The 17,507-nt window shown below is 37.8% G+C and overlaps 1 protein-coding gene, 1 long non-coding RNA gene and 1 other non-coding gene across 5 annotated transcripts in view; 2 read left to right on the top strand and 1 right to left on the bottom strand.

Annotated features, from left to right (window-relative positions):
- Positions 1-800: 800 nt before the first annotated feature.
- On the top strand, positions 801-4,334 carry LOC144194312 (uncharacterized). 3 transcript variants are annotated; one of them, XR_013325861.1, is made up of 7 exons: positions 801-885; positions 1,448-1,487; positions 1,729-1,775; positions 2,024-2,068; positions 2,306-2,350; positions 2,593-2,639; positions 3,163-3,179. It is a non-coding gene; the product is annotated as an uncharacterized LOC144194312 (long non-coding RNA). The 3 variants fall into 3 exon arrangements; XR_013325860.1 differs by lacking the exon at positions 3,163-3,179 and adding an exon at positions 2,885-3,147; XR_013325862.1 differs by lacking the exons at positions 2,593-2,639; positions 3,163-3,179 and adding an exon at positions 4,293-4,334.
- Positions 1,256-1,395, top strand: LOC144194858 (small nucleolar RNA SNORA16B/SNORA16A family). Its single transcript, XR_013326009.1, has one exon. It is a non-coding gene; the product is annotated as a small nucleolar RNA SNORA16B/SNORA16A family (small nucleolar RNA).
- Positions 4,335-6,147: 1,813 nt separating the features above from the next.
- The window catches only part of LOC144194525 (ATP-binding cassette sub-family C member 12-like), a 20,261-nt gene continuing 8,901 nt past the window's right edge, over positions 6,148-17,507 (bottom strand). Inside the window, exons 11-30 of the mRNA XM_077713647.1 lie at positions 17,156-17,440; positions 16,964-17,088; positions 16,076-16,148; positions 15,785-15,988; positions 14,795-14,929; positions 14,636-14,723; positions 13,821-13,874; positions 13,632-13,745; positions 13,464-13,567; positions 12,328-12,516; positions 12,030-12,256; positions 10,967-11,104; positions 9,794-9,983; positions 9,628-9,717; positions 9,367-9,556; positions 8,324-8,483; positions 8,173-8,251; positions 6,949-7,062; positions 6,720-6,884; positions 6,148-6,647 (exon numbers count right to left, since the gene is read on the bottom strand). Coding sequence (XP_077569773.1) covers positions 6,543-6,647; positions 6,720-6,884; positions 6,949-7,062; positions 8,173-8,251; positions 8,324-8,483; positions 9,367-9,556; positions 9,628-9,717; positions 9,794-9,983; positions 10,967-11,104; positions 12,030-12,256; positions 12,328-12,516; positions 13,464-13,567; positions 13,632-13,745; positions 13,821-13,874; positions 14,636-14,723; positions 14,795-14,929; positions 15,785-15,988; positions 16,076-16,148; positions 16,964-17,088; positions 17,156-17,440 — 2,829 coding nt within the window. The 3' untranslated portion in view covers positions 6,148-6,542. The remainder of the gene's footprint in view (positions 6,648-6,719; positions 6,885-6,948; positions 7,063-8,172; positions 8,252-8,323; positions 8,484-9,366; positions 9,557-9,627; positions 9,718-9,793; positions 9,984-10,966; positions 11,105-12,029; positions 12,257-12,327; positions 12,517-13,463; positions 13,568-13,631; positions 13,746-13,820; positions 13,875-14,635; positions 14,724-14,794; positions 14,930-15,784; positions 15,989-16,075; positions 16,149-16,963; positions 17,089-17,155; positions 17,441-17,507) is intronic.

Below are 17,507 nucleotides of genomic sequence, written 5' to 3'. Positions count from 1 at the left end.
TTGAGGTAGTTCCGTTCGGATATCCCTCGTAAAAAAGATAGTTTTCTAATCCAAATGCAATAAATGGGATTAAATAACGCCCATGGAAGTATTAAATGTTTTTAGTACTTTATATTTAGAAGTAAAATGACATATTCGTGGACTTTAAACGGTTGCGGTTGTGCAGGATGTGGTTCGTCGTTTCCTTTCGACACTAATGCAAAACCACAGCGTTGGTGAGTCATGTAGAGTGTCAAAAATGAACGATTCCCGTTTTAGTGTTTCATCATATTCGCTTAAATTTGCACATACATTTTCACTACAGGTTTAAAAGGGGAAAAACGTCTATTGTCGTTCACGGCAGTCATTGGCTGCGTCTTGTTACTATTGTGCTGCCCTCCAGTGGCGAAAAATAAAAGCGACGGTCTGATGTGCTTTCAGAAGTGCTGTAAAACACAAAAAAACAAATAAGAGTGGACAAAGCTACTGCCACTGGCTTCCGCGTGACAGCGCCATCTTGGGGAAAAAGTAAAAAATAAAATAAAAATTTGGACAACGTCGGTGGGCCGGATTAAAACGCCTCGCGGGCCGCATGTGGCCCGCGGGCCGTAGTTTTCTTAAGGTTATGTTGTGGTTTCTTTATATTTAATTATTTATTATTATTATTATCTTGCGAATGAATACAAATACATCTTAATATAGTAATCGTATATATTTAAATCAAGTTGGACTTTTCCGTTCATGGGCTAGCCATTTTTAAATAAGTTTCCCACAATGCAACGGGAGAAGGGAACACCCTTCGCGTGACGTCAAATGTCTTTATAAAGCCGACATGCTACTGCAGTTCTCTCTCTTTCTCCCACAGTTAACCGAACAAAGGCCTTCCCAGCTGACCTAAACAAACCTGTAAGTTGAACAATTTATTCAAATTGCATTTTTTTTTTACTTTAAGAACGATTTACCAAGTTTGACAGAACTGCAAGGATTCCGATTTTGGGGAATAAAATGTCATATTTCCACCGCTAAAGGCTAAGCTAACCTCACATGGGCCTTATCTCATCACGTGGTCGTGTGCAAATATCCTTATGTTTCATTGTTCATGTACTAAGGCGACAATATTATTAAATATTGCAATTTAATTCAAAATAACAATCGGGGCTTAAGTCAAGTTACATTCGTGCAGATCTTGTGGGGCGGGGCGGAAGTTTCAAAATAAGAGTCGTTTCAACGATGTATTTTTATGTATTTTTTTTACATTTTATTTAATTATCCAATTATTAGGCTCCATCGAAGCCGTTGTTGCTCTTTTAGTGGCATCTAATGGTCAATAGGAAGCCAAAATGAAAAAAATCACCGACGGTCGCTGCACAGTTCACAAAATAACTGCTGTAGCAACAATAAGGGTGATGGACACTTTTAATATCAATCCCTTAAAGCCCAACGACTTTGTTTGTTTGTTTTTCCTTAGATCAAACATCTGTGGACTGTCAGATGCCAATAAATCTGAGGTAAGTCTTATCTTCCAACAATAGTATAAAGCAGGAGCATCAAAATCGAACACAATCTAAAACCCTGACCCTTAAAGATAGAGATTAAAATATTTTGTTCTCTTTTTTTAACTTGGCATTGATGACAAACTTGCCCTCACTGAGAACTATGACTGAGACAACCAGAACTGAGCCATATTAATCAAAATTTCCTGTTTGTATTGGTAAATAAAACCATCTAATCACTTTTTTTTCCGTTTAGAATCTATATCAAACAACTCTGGATAGTCAGATGCCAGTAAATCTGAGGTAAGCCTTTAATTCCAACAATAATACACAGCAGGAGCATGAAAATCGAACAGAATCTAAAACCCTGACCCTTAAAGATAGAGTTTAAAATATTTTGTTCGATTTTTTTTTTTTTTTAACTTGGCAGTGATGACAAACTTGCCCTCACTGAGTACTATGACTGACACAACCAGAACTGAGCCATATTAATCATAATTTCCTGTTTGTATTAGTAAATAAAACCATCTAATTACAATTTTTTTGTTTAGAATTTAGATCAAACAACTGGAGGGTCACATGCCTATAAATCTAAGGTAAGTCTTAAATTCCAACAAAACTAAAAAGCAGGAGCATCAAAATCGAACACTATCCAAAAACCTGACCCTTAAAGATTGAGATTAAAATATTTTTTATTTTTTAACTTGGCATTGATGACAAACTTGCCCTCACTGAGAACTATGACTGACACAACCAGAACTGAGCCATTGTTACTCGTAATTTCATGTTTGTATTAGTAAATACAACCATCTAATCACATTTTTTTGGTTTAGAATTTAGATCAAACCACTGGACTGTCAGATGCCAATAAATCTGAGGTAAGCCTTTAATTCCAACAATACTACACAGCAGGAGCATCAGAATCGAACAGAATCTAAAACCTTGACCCTTAAAGATAGAGATTACAATATTTTAATTTTTTTTAACTTGGCAATGATGACAAACTTGCCCTCACTGAGAACTGTGACTGAGACGACCAGAACTGAGCCATTGTTACTCGATATTTTCTGTTTGTATTGGTAAATAAAACCATCTAATCACAATTTTTTGTTTTGTTTAGAATTTAAATTAAACAACTCTGGATGGTCACGTGCCTATAAATCCGAGGTAAGTTTTAACTTCCAACAATACTACACAGCAGGAGCATCAAAATTGAACAAAGTCAGAAAACCTGACCCTTAAAAATAGAGATTAAAATATTTTGTTCCATTTTTTTTTTTAACTTGGCAGTGATGACAAACTTGCCCTCACTGAGAACTATGACTGAGACTACCAGAACTGAGCCATATTAATCGAAATTTCCCGTTTATATTAGTAAATACAACCACCTAATCACATTTTTTTTTCTTTAGAATTTAGATCAAACAACTGGACTGTCAGATTCCAATAAATCTGAGGTAAGTCTTATCTTCCAACAATAGTATAAAGCAGGAGCAACAAAATCGGAACACATTCTAAAACCCTGACCCTTAAAAATAGAGAAAGATATTTTTTTTTAACTTGGCATTGATGACAAACTTGCCCTCACTGAGTACTATGACTGACACAACCAGAACTGAGCCATATTAATCATAATTTCCTGTTTGTATTAGTAAATAAAACCATCTAATTACAATTTTTTTTTGTTTAGAATTTAGATCAAACAACTGTGGAGGGTCACACGCCTATAAATCTAAGGTAAGTCTTATATTCCAACAATACTATAAAGCAGGAGCATCAAAATCGAACAAATCTAAAACCCTGACCCTTAAAGATAGAGATTAAAATATTTTGTTCGATTTTTTTTAACTTGGCAGTGATGACAAACTTGCCCTCACTGAGAACTATGACTGAGACAACCAGAACTGAGCCATATTAATCTTAATTTCATGTTTATATTAGTTAATACAACCATCTAATCATATTTTTTTTGTTTAGAATTTAGATCAAACAACTGTGGATGGTCACGTGCCTATAAATCCGAGGTAAATTTCAACTTCCATCAATACTACAAAGCAGGAGCATCAAAATTGGAACATAATCTAAAACCCTGACCCTTAAAAATAGAGAAAGATATTTTATTTTAACTTGGCAGTGATGACAAACTTGCCCTCACTGAGAACTATGACTGACAACCAGAACTGAGCCATTGTTACTCGATATTTCCTGTTAGTATTAGTAAATAAAACCATCTAATCAAAAATACTATTTATTTTTTTTAGATCGAAACAACTCTGGATGGTCAAATGCCCAAAAATCTGAGGTAAGCTTTAACTCTCGACAATACGCAGGAGCATCAAAATTGAACAAAATCAGAAAACCTGACCCTTGAAAAATGAATATTTTGTTCGATTTTTTTTAACTTGGCAGTGATGACAAACTTGCCCTCACTGAGATCTGTGACTGAGACAACCAGAACTGAGCCATATTAATCGTAATTTCATGTTTGTATTAGTAAATACAACAATCTAATCACATTTTTCTTGTTTAGAATTTAGATCAAACAACTTTGGATGGTCACGTGCCCATAAATCTGAGGTAAGTTTTAACTTCCAACACTACTACACAACAGGAGCATCAAAATCGAACACAATCCAAAAACCTGACCCTTAAAGATGGAGATTAAAATATTTTATTTTATTTTTTTTTAACTTGGCATTGATGACAAACTTGCCCTCACTGAGATCTGTGACTGAGACAACCAGAACTGAGCCATATTAATCATAATTTCCCGTTTGTATTAGTAAATAAAACAATCTAAACATGTATATTTTCTTTTAGATCGAAACAACTCTGGATGGTCACATGCCTATACATCTGAGGTAAGCTTTAACATCCAACAATACTACCCAACAGGAGCATCAAAATTGAACACACTCTAAAAACCTGACTCTAAAAAATAGAGATTAAAATATTTTATTCAATTTTTTAACTTGGCAGTGATGACAAACTTGCCCTCACTGAGAACTGTGACTGACATAACCAGAACTGAGCCATTGTTACTCGTAATTTCCTGTTTGTTTTTGTAAATAAAACGATCTAATTACAAAAAAATTTCTTATAGGGTGAAAAACGTCAAGTAGGATTAAGGTAAATGTCAAATAATTATATTTTATTGTATGCATGTTATTGTAAAGGACCTAGCTTGTGTAGTTTGTGTCCTCCAATGACATGCGAGAACATAAGGGGCGGTCTTTGACTGTTCTGACGTCATATGGCAGCGACAGCCACTCTACTGTCCGATAGATTGAATAGAGTACTCGTGTTAATGTTTGGTTTTAATGTTTTTTTTGTCTTTTGTCTTATAGCATTGGCAAGGACGGACACTTGTTAGGTATGTACATTTAATTTTATATAGTTTTTTTTGTGGGGGAATTGATGATGAGCTTCATTTTCCTTAATAGGATTACTCTTGCGGATATGGGACTGAAATTCCGATTACCTTAATAAATATTACATTTTTGGTTATTTCATTTACTAATGGAGATTATTTTTTTTGTTTCAGGTTGTTGGACCGTCAAGACTTTTTGTAACAAATCAATAAATAAACTTTCAAATCTTGAATCACGTTGTGGTGTATTTAATAACTTATAAGTAAACTAATTTTTGGTTGCAACATTTTAAAATCGCATGGTTATTTTACCACAAAACTAACATTTTTATTTTGAATAAAATTTGCTCACTAGATAAGAGTTAAAACTAAATATTGAGCAATAATATGCACAGTCCATCTTGACTAGAAGAAATAATTAAGGTAACTTACCCCATTGCACTATTCTTTAGTGTGTTGCCATGAGTTTAAAAAATGGTCCGATAGGGGTTGCCAAATTTGACATTTCAGCACTGCTAATTTCATTATCTGTCAAAAAAAATACACATGGTAATATTCGGAAAAGTAATTAACATTTTACAGTTTACAATACCTTTCTCATGGAGTAGATTGTGAGTTAAACTTGGTGTTCCTGGAACGGCACATTCCAAAAACGAGGCACAAAAAAGTGAAATTTTCTCACCGCCGGCTGCTTTCAATCAAGGAGATGAGAGCCTGAGAAGACGAAAGAAGGGAGGTGACTCGCTCCTCCACCGCCCTCAGGCTGACTCCTCCCCGCCCGACGAAGTTCACTGTTCGGCTTGCAAGCCCCGCCCACACCGCTGTCGTCTCCGTTAGTCCGCTGAATTGTTAACAAGTTGTTATCCGTTTCTTTCTGTGGTGCCTCTGAAAAATGTTAGTTTCAAGTTTAGTTTTTTTAGGGTGCGTTTCCTTGTGTCGAGTCCGCGTGATTGTATGTTTTACCTTCTGTGTTTTTACTGTAGTGGTGACCAATTTCGATCCTGAAAAGACCCTATCCCGGAATTGGCAAACTACGGCCCGCAGGCCACAAGTGGTCCGTTGAAAATTTTAATCCGGCCGTCCAATGTTGTCCAAATGTTTTTTTTTCTGCAAGATGGCGCCCTTCACTCTTTGTTTTTGGTGTTTTACAGGCCCTCTATCTTTTTTATATGACATTTTAATATTTCTTAATACATTCCTTTCTATTTTACTGATAAGTATGTTAATAATTTAGTCCTTCACATGTGCAAGTACTCTGTCAGGATCAGAGCAGAACCCAGGAGCATGACACAGACAAAAAAGGAGTGCTGATGCACAAACTTAGGGTTTTAATAAAATAAAAAAACAAAAGATAAAACTTTAAAAAAAATAACAAAATAGAAACTGGGAAGGACAAAAATCAGGTACACACGTCAACAAAGGACGACATAATAAAGACAGAAAATACTTGAATACAGACACACAAAAAACACAGGATTTAAATACGCAGACAGGAATTGATGACGGTCACACAAGAGGAGGACCAAATCTAATATCTTTTGACAAATTAGGTCATAAAAGAAAACTGCCTATTCATCAAAAGGTGAGCATGGCCACAAATGAGAATCAAAATCTCGAAACGATTTGAAAATCTGTCCTAATTCAATAAATAACGGCGTTTAAATACACACTTGAATAAGATGGCCGTGCAACATTCAACGTTACTGTGGCTCCCGAGCGCTTACGGTGTTGGCGGCTGACAACAGCGAGGAAAACAGCGAACCGGACTTCCTCGCCAATGCATCTGGATCGCCCAGTTCTGCCACCTGCAGGTTGGGAGTAACATTTTGGAGTTATTTGACAAATTCCCGGCATGGATAAGGTTTATTAGGTCTTACTTTTCCGTCGTCCATGACCAAAATGCGGTCGGCGTGCATGACGGTGTTGATACGGTGGGCAATTGTGAGCACAGTGCAGTCCTTGAAGGCATCACGGATGGTGGTCTGGATCAGGGCGTCGGTCTCGGAGTCGATGGACGCCGTGGCCTCGTCCAAAAGAATGATCTGTGTGGGTGTTTTTTGGTTATTATGTGGACAATGTCCATAAACCATGTGGTTTTGTACCAACCTTGGAGTTTCGCAACAGCGCCCTCGCCAGGCACATCAGCTGTCGCTCGCCGACTGAGAAGTTTTCTCCATTCTCAAACACTGGTGCCTGAAGTTGACCTTCCAGTTTGGAGATCTGTAAAAATGAAGTGTGTTTTTGGTGGGAATAAAAAATAGGCCACTGGTGTCAAAGTGGCGGCCCGCGGGCTAAATTTGGCCCGCTGAATCATTTTGTGCGGCCCGGTAAAGTAAATGAGTGACTTTTTGTTTTAAAATCAAATTAAAATGAAAAGCATAGATGGATATTAAATTTCCTGATTTTTTTCCCTTTTGAATCAATAATTGTCATTTTTTGTGTTTTTAGTTCAAAAATCATGTTGTAAAATCTAAAAATAAATATATACATATGTTCCTTTTTCTAGTTTAATATTGAATATAATTTTAAAAAATATATTTTTTTCCTTTTGAAATAAAAAAATGTGACAGGGGTCACATCGACTTTAAAAATGTGACAGATAAGCGGGGTCAGCACAAGATAGGATACATATAAAAAAGTGCATCCGTTAACAGTATATATGAAACAAACAGAAAAAAGGACTAAACTATTAACATACTCATCACTCATCATTAAAATAAAAAGTATAAAGTACGAAGTAAAGTCAAAAGTATAAAGTAAAGTCAAAAGTATAAATTACAAAGTAAAGTCAAAAGTATTAAGTACGAAGTAAAGTAAAAAGTATAAAGTACAAAGTAAAGTAAAAAATATAAAGTATAAAGTAAAGTAAAAAGTATAAAGTACAGAGTAAATGTAAAAATTAATAAGTATAAAGTACATAGTAAAAAGTATAAAGTACAAAGTAAAGTAAAAAGTATTAAGTACAAAGTAAAGTAACAAGTATAAAGAACAAAGTAGAGTAAAAAGTATAAAGTACAAAGTAAAGTAAAAAGTATAAAGTACAAAGTAAAAAGTAATGTATTAAAAAATATTAAAATGTCATTTAAAAAAGATAGAGGGGCTGTAAAATATGAAAAACAAATAAGAGTGGACACAGCTACTGCCACTGGCTTTCGCATGACGGCGCCATCTTGGAGAAAAAAAAACATATTTGGACAACGTCGACGGGCCGGATTAAAAAGCCTAGCCGGCCCTATGTGGCCCGCGGGCCGTAGTTTGCCCATAACTGTTCTAAAGTGATGTATAATACAAATATTCCCATATGGATAGTTTTGAGTCAATCCTACTCACCGAGTCCTTGACATAAGTTCTCTCCAGAGCTGCCCATATTTCCTCATCACTGTAGCTATTGAAAGGGTCCAAGTTGTATCTGTGGACATGGACAAAAGATAGTCCTCAGCCAATGGCAGTCCCCCACACCCAACCACAACCACTAGATTACCTAACAGTGCCGATAAATAGCACAGGATCCTGCGGGATGATGGACAGTTTCCCACGTAGATCTCGTAGACCAATGGCGGAAATATCCACTCCGTCAATGAAGATGCTTCCCTCGGTGGGTTCCACCAGCCGGAAGAGCGCCACCCCCAGGGACGACTTACCTAAACGGAGACAGAGTCATTCCCTATTGGCTAAACCAGAGGGGTGTCAAACATATGGCCCGCGGGCCTTTTTTCTGTGTTTTTAGTTCAAAAATCATCTTGTAAAATCTAAAAATATATACAAAAAAAGCTCAAATAAACATTGTTTTAGATCTATAAAAAAACAGAATATTCAGGGATTTTGATCCAGTTATTTTAATCCATTTATTTAAAAAAATCTAAAAATTATTGTCATTTTTAATCATTTTTTCTGTGTTTTTAGCACAAAAATAATTTTGCAAAACTAAAAATATATACAAAAAAACTCAAACATTTTTTAAAATCTATAAAAAAACGGAATATTCAGGGCTTTTAATCCAGTTATTTTAATCCATTTATATTAAAAAAATCTAAATATATCGAAAATGGAGTTGACGTTACCACGGCCCGCGAACCAACCCGAGTTTAGCACCCTTGGTCTAAACCAGGGGTGTCAAACATACGGCCCTCGGGCCAGATCCGTCCCGTCTGGTGGTTTGGTACGGCCCGGGGAAGAAAGCTGCATTGTATAAAAAAATATGAATTTTCTTTAAAATGTGTAGTTCTTGTATTATCCGCTAGGGGCGCGCAGTGTTTTAGTAGGTGCAGACAACATGAATTGACATTTATTTATGTTCTTATGTTATTCTCTTGTTCATAATATATTGTTTATAATGTAAAAGGATTTTTTTAAATAAACATTTTGATAATTTACTCATTCTTTGAACTAATTATTAGTATTAGTGACTAATACAAAGGAAAAAAGTGGGCTTATTGTTAGTTCTATGTCATTTTGCAATGAGTTTACTGGTCCGGCCCTTGGCTAAACCTTGACAGCAACTGAGGAAGTCAGTAAAACCCTTACCGGAACCCGTCCTTCCCACAATGCCGAGCTTCTCTCCAGCTCGGATGAGGAACGTCAGTCCATCCAGGACAACCGGCGTATTCTCCCGGTATTTCATCTTGTAGTCCCTGAAGTCGATAGAGCCCCCTGTTGGCCAGTTTTTGGGAATGCGGGCGTCTTCTATGTGTCTGGCGGCTTCCGATTTGCAGCCCTGATCAGAAAATTTTGGATTTTAGACCGCCATTACGCAGTGGTTCGACGGTTACGGGTTCTGTTAGAGACCGTGATGTACTCTTGGAGTCTCTCCACGGAGTTGAACCTGGCCTCGACCTCCGTGGCTTGCCTCACGACGTACTGTAGCATCCCCGTTAGCTGCAAATGGCTACGTTAGCGCATGGGAAAGCCACAAAAGTTCTTGAAATAGACCTTGAGAATTTTTAAAACTGACCTGAATGGTGTAGGATAAAGCTAAGCCTTTCAAGGAGGGGACGATGTCCTCGTTGCTACTGAGAACCACAAAGAGGGACACGAACAAGGTCAAGGTGGCCGCCATGAAGTCCAGCCTGAAGGCTAGCCAACGAGTGCCGGCGTTGAAGAGTAGGTAGTGGTTGGAGTTGATGTCGTTCAGGGATTTGAACCTACAGCAAAGCCAAAGATTGACAAGATGAGTTACATGTGATAGGGAGCCTTTGATTACTAAGTACATACTGTTGAAAACAGTACATAGATATTAAACTCTCTCATTAATATAATTTTGAAAGCTGGTTTCAACAGTACTTCGATATTAATCAGTACTTCGATATTAAACAGTACTTCGATAATAGATAGTATTTCGATATTAAACAGTACTTCGATAATAGATAGTATTTCGATATTAGACAGTACTTCGATATTAAACAGTATTTCGATACTAAACAGTACTTCGATATTAAACAGTACTTCGATATTAAGCAGTACATCGATACTAAACAGTACTTTGATACTAATTTGTACTTTGATATTAAACAGTACTTCGATATTAAACAGTACTTCGATATTAAACAGTACTTCGATACTAAACAGTACTTCGATATATATCAGTACTTCGATATTAAACAGTACTTCGATATATATCAGTACTTCGATATTAAACAGTACTTCGATATTAAACAGTACTTCGATACTAAACAGTACTTTGATACTAATCAGTACTTTGATACTAATCAGTACTTCGATACTAATCAGTACTTCGACATTAAACAGTACTTCGATACTAAACAGTACTTCGATATATATCAGGACTTCGATATATATCAGTACTTTGATATTAAACAGTACTTCGATATTTAACTGGTCTTCAATATTAATCAGTACTTCCATACTAAACAGTACTTCGATATTAAACTGTACTTCGATATTAAACAGTACTTTGATATTAAACAGTACTTCGATACTAATCAGAACTTAGATAATAAAAAGTACCTAGAAATTAAACAGTACTTGGATATTAAACAGTACTTGGATATTAAACAGTACTTAGATATAGCCTAGTAAGGATAAAGCGCTTCATAAAAATCAATGAATGAATGAGTCCGAATGAATTTTTTGTGTGGGTTGGTGGTGGTGGTAAATGTGTTCTCACAGCTTGATGTGGCTGTCTCGCATGTTGTAAGCGTGGATGGTGCTGAGGCCCTGCAGGGTGGACGTAGTCAGGGAGATGCAAGGAGAGCGGCTGATGTTCTCCATCCTCTTCATCAAGCGGATGCTTCTTTGGAACATGCTGCAGGATACAAAAAATAAAAAATAATAATAATTATAATAATAATTTTAAAAAAACGTACTGTAACTTCTCGGTGCTCGGACGTTTGGTCGCCGGTCTTTTGGTCCCCTGATCAAATGGTGAAAGAGAGTTTACTGTTGATACCAGCTCTCAAAATTATATCCATGAGAGAGCGTTTAATATCTAAGTACTGTTTAATTTCTAAGTGATTTTTATTATCTAAGTACTGTTTAATATCCAAGTACTGTTTAATATCTAAGTACTGTTCAATATCTAAGTACTGTTTAATATCTAAGAACTGTTTAATATCTAAATACTGTCTAATATCTAAGTACTGTCTAATATCTAAGTACTGTTTAATATCTAAATACTGTTTGATATCTCAGTACTGTTTAATATCTAAGTACTGTTGAAAACAGGAGATATTTAGATATTAAACTCTCATGAATAAAATTTGGAGAGCTGGTTTCAACAGTACTTGGATATTACAGTACTCAGATATTAAAAAAGTACTCACATATTAAACAGTACTTAGATATTAAACTGTACTTAGATATCAAACAGTACTTAGATACTAAACAGTACTTAGATACTAAACAGTACTTACATATTAAAAAGTACTTACACATTAAAAAGTACTTAGATATTAGACAGTACTTAGATATTAGACAGTACTTAGATATTAGACAGTACTTAGATATTAGACAGTACTTAGATATTAGACAGTACTTAGATATTAGACAGTACTTAGATATTAGACAGTACTTAGATATTAGACAGTACTTAGATACTAAACTACTCTCTTAGATATCAAACTCTCTCTGATGAATATAATTTTGAGAGCTGGCTTCAACAGTAAACTCTCTGTCACCAAAAGACCGGCGACCAAACGTCCGAGCAACAAACCCAAGTGGAAGTAACTTACAAGAGCATGAGGGTAAACAAAATCCCCATGACGAGCACGGCGACCAGCATGGGCGGGAAAACGGCCGAGATGATGACCACGGTGCAGGTCACCAGCAGGGCGAATTGCAGGAAGGGGTCCATGTGTAGTGGGAGGACGCTATCCAGCTCTTCCTGGTCTTTGGAGAAGCGGTTCAGGATCCGACCCGTGGGCGTGGTGTCGAAAAAACTCATGGGACTGGCAACGATCTGGCGGCAGGACAAAAAAATCAGTTCGGGTTATCTACGTAAGGACGAAAAGGACGCAAAAAGTCACGTACCTTGTCCACCATGGCGTCGTGGAAGCGGCATGCGGCGCGCAGGGTGACGTGAGTGTAGAAGAAGCATTTGACCACGGCCAGGACCACCATGACCACCAACGTCAGGCCGTAGATCAGCTGGTAAAAGTGCAGGTCTGGGTTCTTGGAGATGTCGCCCGGGTTTGACGTGGTTCCGTTGCTCCAATGGACCTAGCCCAATGTCATAGATTCATTCATTCATTTTCTTTCAAGGGGGTGCTGGAGCTTATCCAGGATAAGTAGGGGCGAGGGAAGGGGGCCGTCCTGAATGGGTGATCGGCCAATCACAAGGCAGGAGGGGATAGTTTAGCTTAGCATAGATATTTTTTGTGGGATGTGGGAGGAAACCGGGGAAAAAGGGTTAATACTGTGGACTGACCTGGGATCGAACCCACGACCCTATAAATGTGAGCCCCTCGCGCTAACCACTCATTATATTGAGATTAATTGGGCTTTAATCATATTTAGGGGCAATTTAGAGAGGTTAATTAGCTTAGCATGCATGTTTTTGGGGTTTGGAGAAAACTGGAGTACCCAGTAAGGAGCCAGTTGAGATCGAACCCTCGACCCCAAAACTGTGAGGCAGACGTGACAACCACAAGTCCACCGGGCCCCCTAATTACATTATTTAAAAAAGCAATTTTTGAGTAATCAAGTGTTTTTAAAGAATTTTCGTCAAAAATGTTTACGTTTTTTCCCCATTTTTGGATCATTTCAAATCGTATACGCTGTCTAATAACTTTTGTCCAGAAATTTTTTAAGTGTTTTTTTGTAAAACTGATCTGGTTTTACCCATTTTGGCTCTAATCCAGATCATCTCGGTCACTGGTTGTAGAAAAAACCTCATCGTCAATTAATAATATTCCCATGCATTTTGAATCTTATAAATATAGCGCGTCAGCAAGCAATGTACCAAGACAATCAAGCTGTCGGCGTCATATAACGACATCTACAGAATCTTAAATTCAGTGCATACAAAGTCATATTAAGTCAAAAACCCAATGTGAGTAAATATGTGCCAGATTGCATTTGTATGTATTTTTTATGAATCGCTTAATAAGGGGAATTGCAACCATTAATAATAATAATTGATTGACGGGTATATTTTATGTCCTCACCCCACTGCCTTGGCCCAGCCAATAGCTGAGCCACCAGTTGCAGAAAGCCGTGGAGCCGATCATCAAGACCACGTTGAGGAAGTTGAGGGATGTGATGAAGTAACCTGAAAATATAAAACCAATAACTCAGCAATAACTCAATTGTTTATGGGTTTGGGAGTTTCCAACCTCCGGCCGCCTTGCAGTACTGCGTATAAGTCCTCCAGGACACGGCACCCTCTGTGTACGTCTCCTCGCTGACCAGCTGCTCGCCACCCTTGACGGCTGTGATCATCTGAGAAACTGGATAATAATAGAAAGTGTTATATGGAGAGGTATATTTGTTTTTTGGGTTTCTTACGATAATAATAAACTGACTTTGTTGGCCGCTTATTCCTCCTCCCACTTCTTCGTCATCGGTGACTTCGAAAGCTGTGGAAAAAAAGTGATTGGATGTTTTTGTGGTCGCCCGGACGTTTGGTGGCCCGGACGTTTGGTGGCCCGGACGTTTGGTGGCCCGGACGTTTGGTGGCCCGGACGTTTGGTGGCCCGGACGTTTTGGTGGCCTGGACGATTGGTCGCCGGACGTTTGGTCGCCCGGGGAATATAATTTTGAGAGCTGATTTCCACAGTGAACTCTCTGTCACCATAAAACATCCGGCAACCAAACGTCCGGGAGACGAAACGTCCGAGTATCGTGAAAAAGAGACAAAATAATCAGTATTGTACCCCTGTAAAAAAATGGCAGCTTCTCGGTACGAAATTTTCAGGTGACAATTTTTTGATATGCAAATGAGTGACTTGAGATACAAGTTCTGAAATCCCCCAAAAAGTAAATGCATTTCCTAATCCCTTTTTTTATTTCGGTGCGGGCCACATTATGCTTGCTATTCATTTTAAGTAAATTAAATCAATATTTTTTCTTAGAATTTTCTCTCATTTTTGAGTGTTTCTCACATTTTGGGACATATTGACCAATTTTAAAAGTGTTTATGTGAGGACTATGGAACGAATGACTGACTTTACATATAAAGTACACCTCTACTTACGAAATTTTCAAGTTACGCAAAAAGTTTTGTCACCAATTAATTTCGTAAGTAGAGGTATGACTGTATTTAATGGATGTGAATGAAGAATCTGGATTAATTTTGTTAGACAACAATTAATTTTAGTGGTGTTGTGGTTGCAGTAACCTGGGTTGATGACCCCACTATTTGCCCGTTCTCGCCGCTCCGCCTCCATTTCCTTCTCAGACGGCGCCACCTCTTCTTTTTTCTCCGACTGTACACAAGAGCGAGTGATTGACGCTTCTACGTTATCATTATTTTACCATCAATGGAATCCGGTCTGACCTTGGCTTGCTCCGCCTTGTATCCTTTGATGAGTTGAGCGTAACGTCCGTCCGCCATAATCAGCGCCTGGTGGTTCCCCGACTCCAGAACTTGGCCGTTCTCCAGCACCAGGATGTCGTCGCAGAATTCCAGATACTGGCAAGGAAGAGTTTTAAAACCAAAACCAAAATAATCACGGACCGTGCATTCAAATAATGTACGTATAATACATATTATTACGTATAATAATAATAGTATGGAAAGTTTTCAAAGTAGACCCAATAGCAGGTAAGCTTTTTTACAGAGAGGGACTGGAACAATTAATTTTTCTAAAATGTTATTCCTTGAGAGGCATACTCATAATTTAAAAGTCAAAATACCGTATTTTCTGGCATAAACGCTGTATTTGTCAGTCATAAAATGATGACTGAATCTAAGGTACGGCTTATATGCGCATAAATTAGACTTAACATGCTTGAAATCCGGCTGATACTGTCATTTATTTCAAAATAGAGAAAAGATAAACAAATAAAACGCTAAACAAAGTTAATTATGACGTCTATGAATGAAATTCAAGAAAAAAAATAAAGCGTATTTTGCATATAACGTGAAAAAACTCACTTGTGCTTACTCAGGGTGCCGCCATCTTACCTAAGGATGACAAACTAGACCACTATGGACAAACTTCCTGCTTGTACTGGTCACCTGACTTCCTTTTTAAAATCTAACTTAATGACATTGACCCCAATAAAGTATAATCCACCAATTGATTTATACAGTATCTCAGAAATACCATGTACGATGATTTTTCTTAAGATTTTCCCCTTCAAAGTAAAACATTTGTACTCCCTATTAAAACCATGAATATGGAGGTGAAAATTGTCAATCAAGATGCGGCTTATACGAGGGAAATTGTCAAATTCAACCATTTTAAGGCAATTAAGGGCGGCTAATATGCGAGAAAATACAGTATTTTAACAACTTGTTATGTTGTTGCTAATCAATGAGTACCTGTAGCTGGTGGGTGACCAGGATGATGGACTTTCCTCGTAGCCGGCGCTTGATGCACTCTTCAAAAATGTGCTTCCCCACGTGGGCGTCCACTGCCGAAAGCGGGTCGTCCAATAGGAAGATCTCCTTGTTGGAATAGACGGCCCGGGCCAAGCTGATTCTCTGCTTCTGACCACCGGACAGATTCAAGCCACGTTCGCCGATCTGACCACGTCCAAGACACAAAAATGTGGTTAGGAAAACTCAATGGCGAGCCGAATGGTCGCCACGTTGCGTGGGATTTGTTCCCACCTCCGTGTGGTCGGCGTGTGGCAGGATTTTCAGGTCGGCTCGGAGACTGCAAGCATCCAAAACGCTTTCGTACCTGTACGAAGAAACGTGGGTTTCATTCAGGGTTAAGTTGTGACTGGACGTTTGGTCGCCGGTCTTTTGGTCCCTTTGTTCTGTTTAATATCTAAGTACTGTATAATATCTAAGTAGTGTTTAATGTCGAAGTACTGTTTAATATCGAAGTACTGTTTAATATCTAAGTACTGTTTAATATCTAAGTACTGTTTAATATCTAAGTACTGCTTGATATCTAAGTACTGCTTGAAATCTAAGTACTGTTTAATATCTAAGTACTGTTTAATATCTAAGTATTGTTTAATATCTAAGTACTATTTGATATCTATGTACTGCTTGATATCTAAGTACTGCTTGATATCTAAGTACTGTTTAATATTTAAGTACTGTTTAGTATCTAAGTACTGTTTAATATCTAGGTATACTGTTTAATATCTAAGTACTGTTTAGTATCTAAGTACTGTTTAATATCTAAGTATACTGTTTAATATCTAAGTACTGTTTAATATCTAAGTACTGTTTAATATCTAAGTGCTGTAAAATTTCTAAGTACTGTTTAATTTCTAAGTACTGTTTAATATCTAAGTACTGTTGAAACCAGCTCTCAAAATTATATTCATGAGAGTTTAATATCTAAATATCTACTGGTTTCAACAGTACTTTATATTAAACAGTACTTAGACATTAAACTCTCTCTCTTAGATATTAAACTGTCTCTCATGAATATACTTTTGAGAGCTGCTTTCAACAGTAAACTCTCTGTCACAATTTGACCGGCGACCAAAAGTCCGAGCACCAAGGTAAGCCATGTTTTTGGTGTCGTGTATTACTTACCTGTCCTGGTCCATCGGGTTCCCCATCAAGATGTTTTCCCGAACAGTTCCGTGGAAAATCCAGGCCTGCTGGGAAACGTATGCAAAGGTACCATCCGCCGTAATGGAGCCTTGGAGGAGGTGCATCTACAAGACAGGGCGTGGTAAAGTTTGATTGGCAGGTCTCACACTGAATGTGGGCGGGGCAACTCACTTGCTCTAAAATGCTGGAAATGAGCGAAGTCTTCCCACTGCCGACATTTCCGCAAATGCCCAGCAACTGGCCTTTGGGGAGCGTCAAGGAAATATTCCGTAAAGTGGCCACAAAGTTGGAATCGTCACCCTGAGACGGTTCAGTTCCGATTTCGGGCCCGTTGTCGAGGTTCCGTGGGTTTGGTTTCTTCCAGGAAAAGGTAGCATTCTTCATCAGGATGGCAGAGTCTCCGCCTCCTTTCTTCTGCACCAAATATGGATCTGGATTCTGGATAAGTAATATTTTCTGGAGAGGGAGGAGGCGGGACAACTTTGAAAAGGGGGTGGGGAATATTTTCTCGCATATAAGTCGT

This window comes from Stigmatopora nigra, chromosome 3 (genome assembly GCF_051989575.1).
Source record: "Stigmatopora nigra isolate UIUO_SnigA chromosome 3, RoL_Snig_1.1, whole genome shotgun sequence".
NCBI classification, from domain to species: Eukaryota; Metazoa; Chordata; class Actinopteri; order Syngnathiformes; family Syngnathidae; genus Stigmatopora; species Stigmatopora nigra.
Note: the sequence above shows the minus strand (reverse complement) of the source record. Positions and strands in the feature narration are given on the sequence as shown.